The sequence below is a fragment of the Mustelus asterias genome, chromosome 22, assembly GCF_964213995.1.
Source record: "Mustelus asterias chromosome 22, sMusAst1.hap1.1, whole genome shotgun sequence".
In the NCBI taxonomy this organism is placed as follows: Eukaryota; Metazoa; Chordata; class Chondrichthyes; order Carcharhiniformes; family Triakidae; genus Mustelus; species Mustelus asterias.
The window spans coordinates 36,580,947-36,603,073 of record NC_135822.1 but is presented as its reverse complement, the minus strand read 5'-3'; the positions used below and the strand labels follow the sequence as shown (position 1 = coordinate 36,603,073).

The following is a 22,127-nucleotide window of genomic DNA, read 5'->3' as shown; positions in this document are numbered from 1 at the left end:
TGAACGGTATGTTTTGTCTGTATAGCATGCAAGAAACAATACTTTTCACTATGTTAATACATGTGACAATAAATCAAATCAAAATATGACAAATGGTGATCTATACAGCCTGAGTTTTTTAACATGTGTATCAATCACTTGTATGAAGAATTGTGTATTGAAATTTAGAATTGACATTAAATTGGGAGATGCAGTAAATCACATAACTGGGACCAGTAAGTTACAAAGGGACATAAACAGATTGTGCCTCTTAAGACTTGCCTGCCAGTGGACAGCTTTGCCTTATTCACTCTGAGTCCTTCGTTATTTTCAACACCTCTTTTAAACCCCCCACAACTTTCTCTGCTCTAAAGAAAATAACCCAAGCTTTTCTAATCTTTCTGGATAACTGAAATCTCTCATCCCTGGTTTCATTCTGGTAAATCTCCTGTATTCCCTCACTGAGGCCTTGATACCCAGCTTCCTGAGGTGTAAAGCCTAGCTTTGGACATATTACTCCAGCTAAGGTCTGATCAATAATTTATAAAGGTTTAGGATAATGTCCTTGCCATGGCTAACTAGTAGTACTCTCATCTCTGGTTTAGAACATGCATGGTTCAAGTCTCACTCAAGAGACTTGAGAACAAAACCTAAGCTGAAGTTTTCGTTAGAGAGAAGAAGGTCAAGAGGTGACTTATTAGAGGCATACAAGATGATCAGAGGATTAGATAGGGTGGACAGTGAGAGCCTTTTTCCTTGGATGGTGATGGCTAGCACGAGGGGACATAGCTTTAAATTGAGGGGTGATAGATATAGGAGATGTCAGAGGTAGGTTCTTCACTCAGAGAGTGGTAAGGGCATGGAATGCCCTGCCTGCAGTAGTGGACTCGCCAACATTAAGGGCATTTAAATGGTCATTGGATAAACATATGGATGATATTTGGAATAGTGTAGGTTAAATGGGCTTTAGATTGGTTTCACAGGTCGGTGCAACATCGAGGGCTGAAGGGCCTGTACTGCGCTGTAATGTTCTATGAAGGAGTGCTGTGCTGCTGGAGTTGGCATCTTTTGGATGAGGCATTCGACTGAGGTCTCATATGACCTTGCAGGTGGTGTAAAAATCCCATGGCACTACCTTGAAGAAGAGCAGCGGGGTTATCCCAGCATCCTGGCCAATGTTTATCCCTCAATCAACATCATGGGAAAGGTCATCACTTGAAAGGCCATTGACCTGAAATATTAATTTTGTTTTACAGATGTTGCCAGATCTGCTGATTATTTGGGGCATTTTCTGTTTGCAGTTCAGATTTCCAGGATCTGCAATATCCTGCCTTTGCAAAAACAGATTATTTGGTCATTATCGTGTTGCTCCTTGTGGGACCTTGCTGTGTGTAAAATTCTCTGCTGCATTTTCTGCATTATATAGTGACTATATTTCGGAAAGTACACTCCTATCAATCAAATTAGAACATTGAGACCATGAAAGGGGTTCTGTACATGCGATTTTTTTTCCTCTTTACTTCTGTACTCAGATGAAGTTATTTTAACAACGTTATCAAGTTATCCAGCAACCATCAAAGATTTGAGTATGCTCTACCCCATGCCTTTATGTTGCTATATGCCCTCTAAAAGTATACCACTAAATTGCTAAATTCTCTCGAGACTCATTCTACCTCGCAAAATGCAATGTTTTGCATTTCTCAGTCTTGCGATTCATCTGGCAATATGTTTTCATGAGTCTGTCCTTGTCCTTCTGAAGTATTTTGATATTTTCCTTACTGTGTGGTACATTTTCAGGCTTGCTGTTCTTTGAAAACAAGTCTAATTGTGCCCCGTGCCCAAGACGAGATGATTTATATCCATCAAAAAGGGTAATGGTCTTAATACTGGGGACCCAAGTATATGCTTCACATCAAAAAGTAACGGATGACTACTATTCTGTTTTTTGTCTCTCAACCAATTCTGTATACATTCTGTTGCTGTTTCTCCAACCTCATGGGCTTTAATTTTGCTCGCAAGTTACAGATTAACAAAGAGAACTATTACCAATGCCGATGGTTTCAGAAAATAGGAAATGTTTTATACTCTTTCAGATAATTTAAAAGAGAGGTTTTCAAGCTATTAAATGCCAACTGTTGGACAAAATATTCTCAACTGCACCTTATATCCAGCAAGGTTTTATATTATTTGCAAGAAGACTTATGTTGACTGGATAACAATACTCACTATATTTCAAAGTAATTAATTGGGTGAATTTCTTGATGATATTTGGATTTGATTTGATTTATTATTGTCTCATGTATTCGTTTACAGTGAAAAGTATTGTTTTTTGCGCGCTATACAGACAGACCATACCCTTCATAGAGAAGGAAATGAGAGTGTGCAGAATGTAGTCATAGCTAGGGTGTAGAGAAAGATCAACTGAATGCAAGGTAGGTTCATTCAAAAATCTGACGGCAGCAGGGAAGAAGCTGTTCTTGAGTCGGTTGGTACGTGACCTCAGACTTTTGTATCTTTTTCTGATGTAAGAAGGTGGAAGAGAGAATGTCCGAGGTGCATGGGGTCCTTAATTATGCTGGCTGCTTTGCCGATGCAATGGGAAGTGTAGACAGAGTCAATGGATGGGAGGCTGGGTTGCGTGATGAGTTGGGCTACATTCATGACCTTTTGTAGTTTCTTGCAGTCTTGGGCAGAGCAGGAGCCATATCAAGGATGTGATAAATCACTGTATAAATGCAGGGATTGTTAAGCCCTCCAATGTAGCAAAGTGATGCATTTTGCAGGAGCTCCCAAACAACTCTGCACAACAAAGAAAAGGTTGACAGTGGCATAGTGTAATGTCGCTACAGATGAGTGATCCAGAGACCCAGGCTAATTGATTAATGAATCTGGAATATTAAGCGAATCCCAGTAAAGGTCACCATGATAACTATCATCAATTATTGTAAAAACCCATCTGGTTTACTAATGTCCTTTAGGGAAGGAAATCTGCCATCCTTGTCTGATCTGGCTTACATGTGACTCCAAACCCACAGAAATGTGATTGATTCTGTTGCCACTCATTTAAACAGATGCTTGTCCTGCCAGTGATGTCCACATTCCATGAAAGTATAAAGAAAAGAAAACAAAATATATTGAAATACCACATAGATATGGAATACTTAATATTCCCTTCTACTGTGGAGTTATGGATCTCTTGCTGCTTGGTGGAGATGACGCTCTCCATACCTCCATGCCTTCTACCATGAGCCATTCTTTTTTCATTAATGACATTTTTTTTTTAGATTGAACATAATCTTTAAGGAGCTTCTTTGATGTTTAATTTGTTGTTGTAGTTAAAACTACCGTCCCCCTCAAGTAGCCAGACAAAGTTATGAAGTGGTTCAAAATGATTTATTGAAGACTATAGCTATAGGACTCCGACTTAGGCCTTCAAGGCCAGTCAGAGTACAGAATTCAGGAATGCACGTGCAGTTATAGTTTCAAATTTGATTACAAGTAATTAGCATATAAGAATCAAGGCATAGGAGTTAGCTCTATGCACTCATGATTATTGATTAAGGTTATGTCATTTATAAAGTACAGATATTAAAACCAATCACAATCACATTACATTTGCTCAATTATAATATCCAATCGGAGTGAGATTTTTAATTGTATCAATAGAGTATGGTCCCAACTATCCTTAAACATTACAGCTGTGTCTGAATGTTAAAACACAAACCAACCTTCCCATTCCAATCGCCTGGTTTAATGGTCTATCCATTAGACTAAGGCATGAACGATCCCACACTATAATATCTTTCTCCCTTTCTTATCTGAAGTCGGGTGTCTGGAACTAGCTGCTTACTATCCTGATATGCATGTCACTGCAGTTACACATTGTGCAGGTTTTTGTGGATTGTCTCTTTTAACCTTTTCACTGGATATAGTTATTAATATGGCCACTATTCGCCTCCATAATTATTAGTATGGGTATTATTCCCCTCATTCTTCATTAAGAAACATTTTGTCGCATGGGCTGTCTTCGCATGTAGGGCATCAGTATCAAACTCTATGGGAAAACAATTCCATCAAAATTTCAAATTGTGCAATTTTATTTTCTCTCCTGATGCTTCCTCTTCGAGTACATCATTTCACAATTCTCAGCATTAAATTTAATCACAGAATGGGGCGGCACGGTGGTGCAGTGGTAAGCACTGCTGACTCACAGCGCTAGGGTCCTGGGTTCGATTCCTGGCTAGGGTCACTGTCTGTGTGGAATTTGCATGTTCTCCCGTGTCTGTGTGGGTTTCCTCTGGGTGCTCCGGTTTCCTCCCACACTCCAAAGATGTGCAGGTTGGCCATGCTAAATTGACCCTCATTTAGGGGGGTTTAGCAGGGTAAATATTTGGGATTGTTGTTGATGCAGACTCGATAGGCTGAATGGCCTCCTTCTGCACTGTATAGAAGGAGACCATTCGAGCCTCACCAACTCTCTGACATAGCATCTTACCCAGGCCCCATCTGTATAACCCTAGGTATTTGCCCCACTAATCCCCCTAACCTCCCCATTGTGGGACACTAAGGGGCAATTTACCATGGCTAATCCGCCTAACCTGCACATCTTTGGACTGTGGGAGGAAACCCACGCAGACAAGGGGGGGGGGGAATGTGCAAACTCCACACAGGCAGTCACCCATGGCTGGATTTGAACCCGGGTCCCTGGCAGTGTGAGGCAGCAGTGCCGACCACTATGTCACCGTGCCGCCCTAAAATCTCCGGAGGGGGATTTGAACCTACAAACTTTTGATTCAAAGGCAAGAGCCGCTCAGCCCACTGAGCCACATCGCACCTGCCATGTGTCTGTTCATTTGACTAATCCATGTTGAACAGAACCAATCTTGCCAATCCACAAAACAAGAAAGGAAAGAAATAGCAAAACTCTGAAAGCGAATAGGGAAAAGACCAGGAGAAACCAGTGCTATGATCCATTCCTGAGTTGGTCCAGCCACCGCCACCTTGGGTCCCTCAAGTTCGCTGACTCTAAAAGGGCTATTGTGTGTCTGTTGCCTGAGTCTTCCATCTCAGTGCTGTGTTGCAAAGGCCACCTTCATCCCTTCCAAGGTCTGATGGTAGAAAGTTCTTCCCCTGCCTTAAGCACATTGGGATTTTTCACATGAAAGGTGTTGTATAAATGCACTTTTGTATTCTTTCTATTATATTTAGCCATCATGCAAGCTTCCAGCACGGGTTGCCACCCTTTCTGCTCTCAATACACTGATGTGGGTCAGGCAAATGACATTTTAAACCACATTAGCACTGTGAAAATGAGCTCGATGCTGGTAGCTCACAGAAACCTCTGTCAGCACCAGAAAATATTAACTTGAACCACAATCCTGGACAGATGATTATAATTTTATATGTCAAAAAGATGGCATGCTAACTTGAAATCTGTAACTGAGCTTTTTGTGTTTGATCTTAGCTGTTAATTATGATGTGAAAATGGCTTTCAGTACAGTTTAGCTAATCCAGAAGCTTTGATGTACAAACAGCATTGCAGTCGATGTCTAATTCCTTGAATTTACATAAAGCTTTTATGACTAATTTCCTCATCTAACTTTAGAAGGATGACCCTGAATTACAGCAACCTTTGACAGTTAAAGGAACATTCATTTAGGTTGAGCATTTTGCTGTTAAAATTTTGGTAAAGACTACATTATTGTCGGAGGGATCCTCTGTTCAGATTATGCCAGTAGGTTGAATAAAGCATTACTTCTTCATGGCTGCCTATTTGTCAACTACAAATGTTCATTTTTATTAATTGACAGTAGTAGATAATGGAAGGTTATTTATACTAAACTGATCTAAATGTCTTGCCCATTAGTTTTCCCTGTCACTGCTGTGATTCGACACCAAGATTTTTCTGGTGACACATTGCTTCATAGCCTATTTATTATACATGGAGATAATTTAGTCTCTCACAGGCATATGTATGCTATCGTTCATACAGACGCGGATGACACACTATGCAAATTTAGTTCATAGTTTTCATCCTCATGTCTTTAACCCTTCCTTTGGTGTCAAGCCATTCATCATACATTTCTGACTAAAATATCTGCTGAGCAAAGTCAGCACATTAGATTTTTGATTTGATCTATTATTGCCATGAATTAATATACAGTGAAAAGTATTGTTTCCTGTATGCTATACAGGCAAAGCATACGGTTCATAGAGAAGGAAAGGAGAGGGTGCAGAGTGTAGTGTTACAGTGATAGCTAGGGTGTAGAGAAAGATAAACTTAATATAAAATAGGTCCATTCAAAAATCTGATGGCAGCAGGGAAGAAGCTGTTCTTGAGTTGGTTGGTGCGTGACCTCAGACTTTTGTGTTTTCTTCCCAACGGAAGAGGGTGATAGAGAGAGTGTCCGGCGTGCGTGGGGTCCTTGATTATGCTGGCTGCTTTTCCGAGGCAGTGGGAAGTGTAGACTGAGTCAGTGGATGGGAGGCTGGTTTGCGTGATGGACAGGGCTTCATTCATGACCCTTTGTCGTTTCTTGCGGTCTTGGTCAGAGCAGGAGCCACACCAAGCAGTGATACATCTGCAAAGGATGCTTTGTATGGTGCATCTGTAAAAGTTGCCACAGTTATATTAATTGAGACTGTAAGCTCATTATCTGTAATACAAAGAAAATTACAGCACAGGAACAGGCCTTTCGGCCCTCCAAGCCTGCACCGACCATGCTGCCCGATTGAACTAAAACCCCTACCCTTCCGGGGACCATATCCCTCTATTCCCATCCTATTCATGTATTTGTCCAGACGCCCCTTAAAACTCACTATCGTATCTACTTCCACTACCTCCCCTGGCAGCGAGTTCCAGGCACCCACCACCCTCTCTGTAAAAAAACTTGCCTCATACATCTCCTTTAAACCTTGCTCCTCGCACCTTAAACCTATGCCCCCCAGTAATTGACTCTTCCACCCTGGGAAAAAGCTTCTGACTATCCACTCTGTCCAGGCCCCTCATAATCTTGTAGACTTCTATCAGGTCGCCCCTCAACCTCTGTTGTTCCAGTGAGAACAAACCAAGTTTCTTGTAGCTAATGCCCTGCATGCCAGGCAACATCCTGGTAAATCTTTTCTGTACCCTCTCCAAAGCCTCCACACCCTTCTGGTAGTGTGGCGACCAGAATAGAACACTATATTCCAAGTGCGGCCTCACGAAGGTTCTATAAAGCTGTAACATGACTTGCCAATTTTTAAACTCAATGCCCCGGCCAATGAAGGCAAGCATGCCATATGCCTTCTTGACTACCTTCTCCACCTGCATTACCACTTTCAGTGACCTGTGTACCTGTACACCCAGATCCCTCTGCCTATCAAGACTCTTAAGGGTTCTGCCATTTACCGTATATTTTCTATCTTTATTAGACCTTCCAAAATGCATTACCTCACATTTGTCCGGATTAAGCTCTGTCTGCCATCGCTCCGCCCAAGTCTCCAATCGATCTATATCCTGCTGTATCCTCTGATGGTCCTCATCGCTATCCGCAAATCCACCAACCTTTGTGTCATCCACAAACTTACTAATCAAACCAGTTACATTTTCTTCCAAATCATTCATATATATATTACGAACAGCTAAGGTCCCAGCACTGATCCCTGAGGACCGCCACTTGTCACAGCCCTCCATTCAGAAACACACCCTTCCACTGCTACCCTCCGTCTTCTATGACCGAGCCAGTTCAGAGGGTTATTTAATTTTTTTGTGGACAGGGAAATTTTAGGTTTGTTATCTTTATTCTTTTAGGTTTCCTTGTCACACATATGGGCCTGAAACTTTCTTGGAATGGCAATCAGTGTTGGATTGCCACTCCGTGCCCAGTTTCTTGTGCGTCTGTCTTGTCTAACCTTCTGACTCAGTCCGGGTGAGATATGAACAGAAATGTTGGAAAAACTCAGCAAGTCTGACAGCATCTGTGGAGAGAGAATAGAGCCACCATTTCAAGTTTGGATGACCCTTCGTCAGAGCTAAACACAAAGAAAATAGGACAAGATTTATATTAAGGGGGGAGGGGGTTGGGGAGGGCTGTATTTGGACAAAGGGTGATGATAAAGGCTGAGAAAGATGCTAAGAGCGTCCATTAAGAGATCGGAATGAGAAAATGGCAGAACAAAGGGACAGTTTATCAGAGGACAACCTGAGAGATGTGGCAGTTGGCCCTGGGGGGGGTGGGGGAGATTGGAAGATAAGATGGAGAGCGAGATTTCAGAAGTGGAAAAATAAAAATTAAGAATATGAAGTAATAAAAATGGATGAATAAGATGAAAAGAAATGAAATAACATAAATGGAAATGGGGTGAAGGTGGAGGGGAGAGTTCGTGCTCTGAAGTTTCTGAACTCAATGCTCAGCCTGGAAGACTGTAAAGTACCCAATTGAAAGATGAGGTGCTGTTCCTCCAGTTTGCGTTGGGGTTCACTGGGACATTGCAACAGGCCAAGGACGGACATGTGGAGAGGAGAGCAGGCACATTTGGACAGGAGAGCAGGGTGGTGTGTTGAAGTGGCAAGTAAGGGAAAGGTCTGGTCCTGCTTGCGGACGGACCGAAGGTGTTCTGCAAAGTGGTCACCCAGTCTGCGTTTGGTCTCTCTGCCACATTTCTCAGGTTGTCCTCTGACAATCTGTACCTTTGTTCTGCCATTCACACATTCCAGTCTCTTAATGGATGCTCTAAGCACCTTTCTCAGCCTTTATCGTCATCATTTACATTCCCTGTGTTCAATTACAGTCCCCCCCAAACCCTTCCTCCCCCCACATAGTATAAATCTTGTCCTATTTTATTTGTCTTTATCTCTGACGAAGGGTCATCCAGACTCGAAATGGTGGCTCTATTCTCTCTCCACAGATGCTGTCAGACCTGCTGAGTTTTTCCAGCATTTTCTGTTTTTGTTTCAGATTCCAGCATCCGCAGTATTTTGCGTTTATCTCAGTCCGGGTGAGATCCAGGCAGTGCAGCATGTCTCCGGGAACATCCCCGGAACCTTGTGTTGAAGTGTAGTTGAACTGAACTTTTGATGGCACCAACTGCCATAGACCGGGTAAATGTGAAGGTCCATTGAGGTTGGTCCCTGACAGGCCAGGGAGAAGTTAAGGATCGGACTTTGGAGGTAGGGAGGTCAAGGTGGAGAGGGTGGTGGGTTGTGGGGTAGGGTTGGCGGTTTGGCATTGCGTCAGGCCAGTTGGAGCCTGGGTGGGCAGGGTGGGGTGGAATTCTGTGGTGAGAGGAGCTAGTGCTTTTCTGTAATTATTTGCAACTTGATTCTCCCTGTGACCTTTATTTCCTTTTCCACCAAGATGGCTTCACTCCAATGCCCTCATATTTATGCATTTGGGAAACAGGAATGCAATATGTGTGGGATCGGGGACATTAATCACCATCCTATCATTTGGTGCTCTTGTATATTGGGCCGTAGGCACCGACTTTGTCAATTTCTTTTGGGCGAATAAGTACCCAGTCGTTCAGGGATGTTCATGCTTGGGGTGGGACACTTTCCTTTGGCCATTTGGGTTCCAAATCGAGCTCTTTCAAATTGGGTTCAGCTCCACCAATGTGCCTCAGCCCTTACCACAGAAGACCACTCCCCATAACAGTAGGATTTTTATTTCTGCTCCTACACCTCTGAATGTCATTGTCAGTCTGCCAAATTAGGGGCAGTGAGCCCATGCCGAAAAAAGTTGTGTATTAAGACTGCCTAAACTCATCAATTCTGTTTTTAATACAATCAATTCATAAAGAGATCTAGGGGTACAGGTTCATAGCTCCTTGAAAGTGGAGTCACAGGTGGACAGAGAGATGAAGACGACATTCGGCATGCTTGGTTTCATTGGTTGGTAAGAACATTGAGTACAGGAGTTGGGACGTCTTGTTGAAGTTGTACAAGACATTAATAAGGCCACACTTGGAATCTTGTGTACAGTTCTGGTCACCCTATTATAGAAAGGATATTAAATGAGAAAGAGTATAGAAGAGATTTACTAGGATGCTACCAGGACTTGATGGTTTGAGTTATAAGGAGAGGTTGGATAAACTGGGAAATTTTTCCCTGGAGCGTAGGAGACTTAGGGGTGATCTTATTGAGGTCTATAAAATAATGAGGGGCATAGATCAGCTAGATAGTCAACATCTTTTCCCAAATGCAGGGGAATCTAAAACTAGAGGGCATAGGTTTAAGGTGAGAGGGAAAAGATACAAAACAGTCCGGAGGGGCACTTTTTTCTCACACAGGGTGGTGAGTGTCTGGAACAAGCTGCCAGAGGTAGTAGTAGAGGCGGGTGCAATTTTGTCTTTTAGACAATTACATGGGTAAGATGGGTATAGAGGGATATGGGCCAAATGCGGGCAATTGGGACTAGCTTAGTGGTTTAAAAGAAAAGGGTGGCATGGAGTAGTTGGGCCGAAGGGCCTGTTTATATGCTGTAAACCTCTACGACTCTAGAACACGCTTTAATGAAATCAGTGTAGCTACTTCCCAACAGCTTCATTCAGGCTTGGTCCCGAAAATTCCCGCCATTGTTATGGAATTAACTAGCTCGTGGTTGGACGGTTTGATGGGGCACTGTGTTAAGGATAAATACTTTGGTTCAAAAAGATAGAAGTTCTGACCCAGTCAGCTCATAATATTTGAATCGTGCTTGCTGCTGGCTTACCGTGAAGAGAATTGTCTGCGGGGCAAGGTCAATCTGTCTTTTTGGCTGAAGGAAATTGGTTGACGACCAGATGGAAAATGCAGTGTGGCTGGATGCTTCACTTCAGGGGAACTGAAAAGTAAATGACATGGAATTTGTTGCCATGCAATAGCTACTCTGATACACGAGTCTAGACAACCCACTGACTGCTAAAATATTCATGAAGCACTCCACTTTGTTATCCCAGCGTGCTATTATTTATCTTGGTCAATATAGAGTAAATGAATTGTTGCAATATCTGGTGCATGTAACCTTTTTACTGTTAAAGTGATGCAGCTTTAAGTGGCATTTTAGAGATTTGCTTCAATTCCATTGCTCCGTGGTGAGGGATGGAACCAATGAGAAAGCTATTTTGTGCTGTTTTAACATGCACCTGTTCTACTGATGGATCAAGATTAAGAGCCTGGGATGGCAGCTGTCCAAACCTCCCCTGTGAGGCCTGGATGAGGACTCTTAACTTTTCAGCTTGCAATAAATGCCACGGCGTTTTGCCAGCCGGATTTTACAGAGTTGGATGCCAGTATACTTACCCAGTTAAGCTGCTTCGCACATCAGGGGACTGCAAATGACCCGCGTCAGGCAGTCGCAGCAAGAAAATATCAATGTTAATGTGACCACAGGGCGTTAAAAGTTTGAGTATACCTCTTTAATTTTAACTCCCATTTCATCTGGTTTCTGTAATCTGTATATGTTGATTCAATGAGGGGGGGTAATTGTATTTACACAGCTCCTTTCATGACATTGAAGGTAGTGTGGTCATGGTTGCAATTTAGGGAAACACTGCAGTCAATATTTGCACAGCAGGAACCCATCAACAACACAAGATAAGTGATTATAGTGCTGTTGGTAGAATTCCGATGGCCCTGGTACCCATTAGGGTTCCATATCACCAAGAACCATATGGGCGAGATTCTCCGGCCTCCCAGCCACATGTTTCCCGCCGGCGGGAGGTGGGAATTCCCATTGACATCACCCCACTCTGGTGGGAAACCTGTGGGCAGGGGTGCTCTGCCTGCCAGACCCGTGAATCCCGCCGGTGTGAACGGCCAGAAAAGTCCGGCCGATGTTTCTAAAATAATTGGAAAGGCACTGAATTATTTGGTCACTCTCCTGAGCTTGTTTCTAGAATGTTACAAGTTCACTTGAGTCTGTAAGCAAGCTGCTTTTCCCAAGAAATCACATGACTTCAGCCAAATGACCATTAAGACAACTGGGGTGATGAGAGTTGTTTTGTTTACTTGAGTTAAAATAAAAAAGCTGCTGATTGGTTGAAAACACCTGGTTCTGGGAGAAGTTCTGTCTCCATCTGTTTTTTTTAATTTGTCGGTGTCTTGTGAGCAAACTGTGAAGGAAGATTGCCCCTCTTTCTGTCTCTCTCTCTCACTGCCTGTATTGCCTGCAGTCCAGAGTGGGTCTTCACTCTGGACTGCAGAGCGGCACGGTAGCACAGTGGTTAGCACTGCTGCTTCACAGCTCCAGGGTCCCGGGTTCGATTCCCGGCTCGGGTCACTGTCTGTGTGGAGTTTGCACATTCTCCTCGTGTCTGCGTGGGTTTCCTCCGGGTGCTCCGGTTTCCTCCCACAGTCCAAAGATGTGCGGGTTAGGTTGATTGGCCATGTTAAATTGCCCCTTTGTGTCCTGGGATGCGTAGGTTAGAGGGATTAGCGGGTAAAATATGTAGGGGTAGGGCCTGGGTGGGATTGTGGTCGGTGCAGACTCGATGGGCCGAATGGCCTCCTTCTGCACTGTAGGGTTTCTATGATTTCTATGATTTCACCTTCAGCCTGAAAATTCACATCTCAGTATAACTTGTTTGTATTTGAAAGCCTGCAAAACTTTGATAAGCAACAGAGACGGTGATAAAGACTCTTTGGAAAGGATATTCAGCCTTCGCATGCAGGGATACCAAATCAAAAGTGTCAAGGCCTTTTCGAAATTTATCTTTTTTTCATAAGTTGTTTTCTTATGTCAACCTCTGCAGAGATCTAATTTGTCTTGTCATCTGTTTTATGTACATGTGTGAGCATGCGCTTTGGGATTTTAAAAGGGGTAAATTATTACACTTCCAGATTGCAAAGTTGTATGTTACCGGTTTTTAAACTTGTTTTAAAAAATAAGTTTTGTTTCATAATAAATCAATTATTCTGAGTTTATTGAAAGAAGCCTGATTAAAGTCTATTTTATTCTGGGTCTAGCACTGGCAAAAGTAAACAGTTGGCCATTTTGTGTGACCTATGGGAGTAGAGGAGCTCCCATCCAGCTCATAACATACCCTAATGGCCTGTCAGGCTCTAGGGACCTCTGCTGTATGATACCCAGTACCTCTTGTTTTGATAAGAGTCAATTTTTAAAAGTAACACAAGTTTATCCTGGGTGAGACAGGATGGTACATGCTTTTTCTACCTGCATCAATAGGATTTGGATCCAGCCAGAACTGATGGTACATGGTGGCACATTGGTTAGCATTGCTGCCTCACGTATTTATCCCACAACGCCAGGGACCCGGGCTCAATTCCGGCCTTGGATCACAGTCTGTGTGGAGTTGCACATTCTCCCCGTGTCTGTGTGGGTTTTCTCCGGGTGCTCTGGTTTCCTCCCACAGTGCAAAGATGTGGGGTTAGGTTGGGGAACGTCGGGGGATTAGTAGGGTAAATACATGGGGTTAAGGCCTGGTTGGGGTTATTGTCGGTGCAGGCTTGATGGGCAAAATGGCCACCTCCTGCACTGTAGAGGTTCTATGATTCTTTGATTCCTAAATGAAATGAGCCTGGATCTGAATCACTTCCTATGATTATGAACCCATGCAACAAAACAGTCCAATATCGCATAAAAACCACATGGCTGGCTAATGTGGGATACTCAAGCAGTTCAATGGTATGGTAAGAAACTCTCTTTTGAAATTGGATCTGAAGCACATCATTGGAACAGTATTGGGGGAATTTCACCTTGGGAAGCTTTGCCTGATTAGGGTAGTGATGATCTTTGGACTGTTGTGAGAATTGCCCCATTCCCTAGCATTGCCAACACTGAATAATCGAATCCCTGCAGTGCAGAAGGAGGCTATTGGCCCTTCGAATCTGCACCAACTCTCTGATAGAGCATCTTACCCAGGCCTATCCCCTGCCCTATCACTGTTACCCCGTGCATTTACCCCACTAATCCCCCTAACCTACACACTGAGGGGCAATTTAGCATGGACAATCCACTTAACCTGCAGTTCTTTGGACTGATCCAGAAATTTACTCTCTTCCGTCAGGAAAAAAATACAAAAGTCTGAGGTCATGTATCATAGAAATCATAGAATCATAGAAACCCTACAGTGCAGAAGGAGGCCATTCGGCCCATCGAGTCTGCACCGACCACAATCCCACCCAGGCCCTACCCCCACATATTTACCCGCTAATCCCTCTAACCTACGCATCCCAGGACTCTAAGGGGCAATTTTTAACCTGGCCAATCAACCTAACCCGCACATCTTTGGACTGTGGGAGGAAACCGGAGCAAACCCACGCAGACACGAGGAGAATGTGCAAACTCCACACAGACAGTGACCCGAGCCGGGAATCGAACCCAGGACCCTGGAGCTATGAAGCAGCAGTGCTAACCACTGTGCTACCGTGCCGCCTGTATCAACCGACTCAAGAAAAGCTTCTTCGCTTTTTCAGCCTTCAGAGGTTTTGAATGGACCTACCTCGCACTAAGTTGATCTTTCTCTACACCCTAGCTATGACTGTAACACTACATTCTGCACTCTCTCGTTTTCTATGAACAGTATGCTTTGCTTGTATAGCACGCAAGAAACAGTACTTTTCACTGTGTACTAATACATGTGACAATAATAAATCAAATCAAATCCAATTTACAGATTAATTCAAGTGAAAAAAAATAGAAAATGAATAACATGCTGCATGTCTGTATTAAGTTGTTAAGTTCTGAAAGAAGACTGGGAGATATAGTTATATAGGTTCATAAAATAATCCTAGCAAGCAGCTATAATTTTCATAAGATGAATCTGGAGCAGTTGTCAGTGGAGAACATTAGAGGGGACGGAAGGAGAGGTTTAAAAGTTGTAACATTTTCTCATTTTGTGTCCTTTGTCAGGCGGTTTACTTCCATACGTCCCTCAACTGCAGCCACATTGCAATCATTGTGGAAGTGGTGGCTATTGCGAAGCTCCGTGAAGGCAATGAACAAATCCTCTCCTGTGGGTTTGGAATTCTCCACCTGTGCAGCAAGCAGAGGCTTACATCAGATTCAGCTAAAAATCAAAATGTCAAACGGTCAGTACTTCGGATTACTGTTTGTAGTTTTACAATAATTGCATTAGGTCTACAGCAAAGCCTGGTCCTGCGGACACACACGTGAGCAAATAGCTGGGGCCATATTTATGAGATTTCCAATAATTCTAATCTTGTAGTGCACGGAGCTGTAGAAATCCCAATGCATATATTGCCCAGTGAAGAGAGGCTTGAGGTAGACAGTAGTAGAGAGCCCAACAGCAGATTTCTGAACTAGCAAGTCAAGGAAAAGGAGTCTCATTAGACTGCTCTCTTTCACAGGTGAATTTGAGTGTGGGATGGAGCACATTAAGCTGTGTAAGGAAATTCTTACATGTCACTGCAGATTCAAAGGTGCTATCTACGTATCCGAAATATACAAGGGTCAGGAAGGAGGTAATGGGCCATTCCATTGAAAATGTCTTTCTTATGGATACCAACAAACGAGTTAGCGAAAGCTAAAATCAGCTGCGTGGGGTTACCAAGTTCATAAGCTCAAGGAATACAGATTCAGAACATGGTGGCATATATAGATTGCCATGATATGATATGAAGAGAGATTGGATAGACTTGGGTTGTTTTCGTTGGAGCAGAGAAGTTTGAGGGGCGACCTGATCGAGGTGTATAAGATGATGAGGGACATGGACAGAATGGATAAGGAGCAGCTGTTCCCCTTAGTTTAAGGGTCAGTCATAAGGGGATACAAGTTCAATGTGTGGGGCAGGAGGCGTAGGGGGGATGTGAGGAAGAACTTTTTTACTCGGAGGATGGTGACGATCTGGAATGTGCTGCCTGGGAGGGTGAGTTGCCTCACATCCTTTAAAAAGCACTTGGATGAGGACTTGGCCACTCATAACATTTAAGGCTATGGGCCAAGCGCTGGTAAATAGGATTAGGTGGGAGGTCAGGTTTCTCATGTGCCGGTGCAGACTCGATGGGCTGAAGGGCCTCTTCTGCACTGTGTGACTCTATGATTCTATGACACAGTGACACAATGCAATTTCAGCAACAGGTCTTAGTAGCCATTTCCCGCTGCTACTTTGCAGTGGCAACACGAATGGTGCTTTCCACTGACAAGATACTGCTGTCAAGTCAAAAAGACATTCTGCCTAGCACACAAATGAATAATGTGTTATATGAATTTCATTCCGGATGTAATGCCAGACATGTAGACCATACATCCCAATGACGGGTGGATCATATCAAACTGCATGTCTCTTCAGCTGTTTGCGATAGGCAGTGCACTGACTGTACTCAACCATCCTTTACTTGCAAAACTCAGAATATAATGTCTATTGTAAGATGAGATTCTGCAATTGGGGAACATTTGCTGAACAATCCTGAGTGTGTTAAGAATGTTACTAACAACCAATTTAAGATAATCAGCCAGGCTGGCAATGTAGCTCACATAGGGTTGCTAGAGGTACATATATTCATATGGCACGACCTGTCTTCTGTAGGGAAAAGGAATATGTTCAGACATTACAACATTTAATTGGATAAACAAAAGCACGAGGGACAATACCTTCCTGAAGCATTTGCCATGGAAACGTCTGAACCAATCAGTACTGACTTGCCAACCAATCAGTATTCTGTTTCTCGAAATGTAAATTATTGTACCCTTTGAAATTTGGCATTCTTGCATATCTCCTGATGAGTACGAGATTAAAATCTTCAACAGCATGTCCTTTTTCGACAATACTTCTGTGATAGGAAATGCATATATTTTATATTTTAAAAGACGAAAGAGGTACACTGAAATGGCAGACACATGCAAATTTGGACCACTGTCGACCTTCAATGTGCCAAGCTTCTTTATTCAGAGAATTTTGCACTTTAAAAACATGGGCCATTGATGAAGGCTTTGACATATGGTTCAGGCAGTTTTATCTGGCATGGACCTGTATGAAAATGCTGTCACCAGTTAATTCAGCTTTAGTTGCCCTTGATAATGATACAGATGCTCCACTATCTTATATTGGACAACAAGCTTGGGCAGGGAGTTGGCATCAGACTGTGGCTCCAGGTGTGCACTAATGCATTTGAATTTCAGTCTTTCTTTCCTCCATCTGATTGCACAGCTCAATCTGAGGTACCCATTTTGTTCTGCTGCCATTGCTTTGCCCAGGACCTTGATTGTTTCACTAGGTGTTGTTTTTCTCTTGGTGGGGTGGTCCAACCTGTCTCATTCTAAAGGTCAGTGCTCCATTGATTAGGGGTCCACGCCGAACCTCCAAATATCACCACATCTGCCTTCTCTAAAGCACCTTTAACAGTTCCAATCTTTGATGGACAGACCTGACTATTGATTTCTAGAATTGCCTCCCAACCCCCACCACCCAAGCATGCATCAGGTTTTGCAAATTGCACAGAATACTACATACCTGACCATTTGGGAAGTATGAACACCTGCAAAATGTAGACGGTTGATGCCAGTCCCTAGATGTCCCTAGGTGTCCATAACTCACAGGTCCATATTTTTCTCGTACCCCTGCTGCCCGGGAGATGCTGCATTAGACTATTCCCATCTCTTCACTGATATCAAGTTGCAGAATGTTGTGTTATGTTACCTTTTCCATGCAGGTAAATAGCTAACCAATATCTAGCTCAAATACGCCGGAGATTGTGATCATACAGTCAACAGAAGTGGTCGGCTTCTGTAGATTATCTTTCTGATGATCATTCAGGCTCTCTCTCTCTCTGAAATCTCCTTCCAACAATTAGTGGGCTCTTCTTCCACATTGACAAGCCGCACTGCTCTATGAAGCTTCATTTGAAAGCACAATACACAATTATGTTCTGCGTCCTTTGTTGAAACCATGATTTGAGTCTGCCTAGAGAGTTGTCCAACTTTCTTCTGTTTTTTTCCAGTAGTTATCCATTATGTGAGGTCCCATACAGTCAATTTTCCAGGAAAAGATGTTTATATCTTGCTGGAACACCTTGTCTCAGCTCAAGGCCTAGTCTTCAGAATGACCATAATGATCTGCGGCTGGCCCGTAATCCCTGTTCTTTTCTGTGACATTTGTTTTTGTCTCTTGGATTGGTGAGGTTTAGTTTAAAAATGATGCACAAAGGTTGCTTCTTCAGTCCAGATCATTTTATTGTGGAGTGTGATGGGGCAGCCTTGTCAATCGTTGCCCTGAATTTCTTTGAAAGGGCTTCTTTTCTTTGTCTGCAACAGTTATTTGGCACAGTGAAGGAATAGGCCAGCATCCGGAAGGGTGTGTGCAGAATTCAAGAATTTGCTGTTTACAGCCCTAACTAGAATGGTCCATTGGTCACTTCCATTTGCTGGTTGGCATTTTGAAAAAGGACATTAATTATTTCTCTTGCTTCCATCTCTCTTTGTACTTGGTGAAAAAAAACACAAAGAAAACAATTAATTCCTAAATGGCAAGCATTGTAGTTTTGAATGTGACCTTTTTAGTTGGAAAAAATGCACTGCTCTTGTTTGATGTAGATTCGAAAATCGAGCATCAAGATCAAAACATTTTTGGAAGGGCTTTGGCTTTCATGTATCTCTGATTATTTTCTTTCAAAAGACAAGTAAATAAATGTTCACCTACAGCTCAAGTTACAAGCTCAGGTCATACACCACTTTGGATGCAATTGTTTATTTTCACAAAACTGTTTTTCAATTGCCACCTTTTGTTTTGAAAGTGTTGGATAGATTTTGCCAGGTGGGCAAGAATACCTTTGTTTTCAGTGGTTTTAAAACATGAAATGTACATTTTTAAATTGCAAACATGGCTTTACTTAAGAAATTTAAGGCTGGGATTTCCTACTCTCGCTGTGGCGAGACCCACCGCAGGGAATGCGGCAGGCCAGCCAAACGTCCATTGACTTTTAGCGGTGCTGGAAGATCCTGGCGGTGCGTGGAGGGGCTGGAAAATCCCAGCCTAATTGATTGGAGTGTTAGGTAAGCTACACGTTTTGAGTAACCTTTTATAGACCCCGTCCTTAACAGCACAATGAGTGTAGCTACACCATGGAGACGCCAGCAAGCAGTTCAAGAAGGTGGCATACCACCACCTTTTCACAGGCAATTAGGGATGGGCAATAAATGCTGGCCTAGCCAGTGCCGCCTACATCCCATAAATAAATGATAATAACAATGGATGATTGGATTACACAACTCTGTAAATGAACAAAGAACAGTACAGTACAGGAACAGGCCCTTCAGCCCACTAAGCCTGTGCCCACAGATGCCGCTCTAGTCTAATGTTTTCTTGTCTCTACGTGGTCCATATCCCTCTATTCCCTGCCTATTTGTGTATCCTCTAGATGCCTCTTCAATGTTGTTATAGAATCTGCTTCCACCACTTCCTCCGGCAGCGCATCCCAGGCATTCACCACCCTCTGTGTAAAAAAACTCTTTTAAATTTTCCCCCTTTCACTTTCAACCTATGCCCCCAGGAAAAAGACTCTGATTATCCACTCTATCCAAGCCTGTCATAATCTTGTAAACCTCTATCAGGTCCCCCCTCACCCTCCGACGCTCCAATGAAAACAATCCAAGATTGTTCACCTTTCTTCCTAGTCCATATCCTCCAAACCAGGCAACATCCTTGTAAATTTCTTCTGCACCCTTTCCAATGCATCAATATCCTTCCAGTAGGCGAGCAGAATTGAACACAACACTCCAAATGTGGCCTAACCAAAGTCTTATACAGTTGCAACATGATTTTCCAATTCCTATACTCAACGCCCCATGCGATGAAGGCCAGCATGCCACATGCCTTCTTTATCACCTTGTCCACCTGAGTTACCACCTTAGGGAACTGTGGACCTGCACGCCTGGATCCCTTTGTATGCTGATATTTCTAAGGGCTCTACCATTTACTGCATACTTTCTTTCTGCAGTAGACCTTCCAAATTGCATCTGCTGACTCCTGGTTTTGGGATTAGCACTGAGAAGCAGGGAGGATGTCTCTTCTATTCCATAAAACAAGAGCTGCCCAAATACTAACCTGTGTTTAACAGAGGAGATGTAAATACAAAGCAGTTGTAGGAGAGTTGACAGAAGTGACTGACGGCGTGATTAAAGAAGAGGCTTTTCGAGATGGGGGCTGATATAGCAAGGAGGAGGGATTCAGGGAGGGAGTTGCAGAACATAGGGTCAAGATGATTGAAGGATATGGTAGATACATCACCTCAATAGGTCGTCACTGGTGTACATCTTGATACAGCAGGTCTCGAGCAGCCTGCTTTCTCACTGAGAAATTGGTACATTTTCCTTTGTTAAGGGAAACGATAAACATTTTTCATGAATTCATGTGGGCTAGCTTAATTAAGCTTGAAGTGTAGCTTAAAGGAGATGGAAATGTATAATAAATATAAAGTAAGATACTATATACGCTGAAAAAGTGAGCTTAAAATCCTTGAGCTACTGATGACTTGTCACACTGATTCTCTACTCCACTCTGATCTCTCTGTCTTTGACTTCCTCCACTCTCCCAATGAAGCTCAATGCAAGTTGGAGGAGCAGCATCTCATCTTTTGATTAGAAACTTTTCAATCTTCTGGACTCAAATTAAGTTCAACAATTTCAGATCATAACCTGGTTTATATTTATTTGTTCACAGAGTGTGGGTGTCGCTGGCTAGGCGACATCCCTAATCAACCTTGAGAAGGTGGTGGCGAGTCTCCTTCTTGAACAGCTGCAATCCACGTGGTGTAGGCACACCCACAGTGCTGTTAGGAAGGGAGTTGCAGGATTTTGATCCAGCGACAATGAAGGATCTAGTTCCAAGTCAGGATGGTGTGTGGAACTTGCAAGGGGTGCTGTTCTCATGCATTTGCTGCCTTTGTCCTTCTAGGTGGTACAGGTTGCAGATTTGGAAGATGCTGTTGAAGGAGTCTTGGTGAGTTGCTGCAATGCATCTTGTAGATGTATTGGTGGTGGAAGAAGTGAATGTTGAAGGTGGTGGATAGGTAGAGCTGCATTGCCCCGGATGGTATGGAACTCCTTGAGTGTAGCTTGAGCTACACCCATCCAGGCAAGTGGAGGGTATTCCATCACACTCCTGACTTTGTGCCTTGAAGATAGTTGACAAGCTTTGAGGAGCCAGGGAGTGAGTTACTTATCCCAGAATTCCCAGCCTTTGATCTACTCTAACCGCAACAGTATATGGCTGGCCCAAGCTAAAAGCAAATTACTCTGGATGCCGGAATCTGAAGCACAAATGGAAAATGCTGGAAAATCTCAGAATATTTTCAGTATTTTCTGTTTTTTATGGCTGGTTCAGTTCAGTTTCTGGTCAATGGTAACCCTTAGGATGTTGATACTGGGAGATTCAGTGATGGTAATGTCTTTGGACGTCAGGGGGAGATGTTGACGATGGCGATTGGCCGATACTTGTGTATGTTACTTGCCACTCAAGTTTGCAAGCTGTCCAAGTATAGCTGCATAGAATACAACTGCTTCAGCACCTGAGGAGTTGCAAATGGTGTTGAACATTGTGACCATCTCCATATCTCACCTTATGATGGAGGAAGGGTCATCAATGAAGCATCTGAAGATGTTTGGGCTTCGGACACTACCCCGAGGAACTCATACAGTGATATCCTGAGACCAAGATGACTGACCTCTGCCCCCATTTTTTCAGATCACAGCTTCCCTGATTCTGTCCTTTTCCAGCTTCTCTAGACTCACCAAGCCTTTTTGCTTTGGACAATCAGCTCTTTGGTCATTTAATCTCTACCCTATCACATACCTTCCCTTTTATTCTCATCCTCCCCCTCTCCCCCTTTTCCTGCCTCTGTAATTGTTTAAATTGTGTTACAATTTTAATTTTTTTCAGTTCCAGTCAACCTGCAGCGTTAATTCTGTTTCTCTCTCCATAGAACACTGCCAGATCTGCTAAGTAATTGCAGAAGTTTCTGTTTGAACGTTGTATATACAAGAACCTGGATTGTTGGTAACGAAAGAACTGATCTCTTAATCCAGCTCGTGCTATTTCTTTCCCTTGCCTCCAGTGATCTTTACACATCTGTCACTGTACCACCGAGTGATTGTTGAGGCTGCTCTGCCCAACCACCTCATGTAATTAAAACAAAACCTTTTTATAATTCAAATTTTATTTGACAGCTTTTTGAAGGTACGACTGAATTATTATCTAATCTCCCTAATCACACT

The 22,127-nt window shown here is 43.1% G+C and overlaps 1 protein-coding gene across 1 annotated transcript in view; it reads left to right on the top strand.

Moving 5' to 3' along the window:
* Window positions 1-22,127, top strand: part of nphp4 (nephronophthisis 4) — a 479,472-nt gene that overhangs the window by 83,564 nt on the left and 373,781 nt on the right. The window contains exon 3 of the mRNA XM_078239167.1: window positions 14,811-14,989. Within this exon, the coding sequence (XP_078095293.1) occupies window positions 14,811-14,989 (179 nt within the window). The remainder of the gene's footprint in view (window positions 1-14,810; window positions 14,990-22,127) is intronic.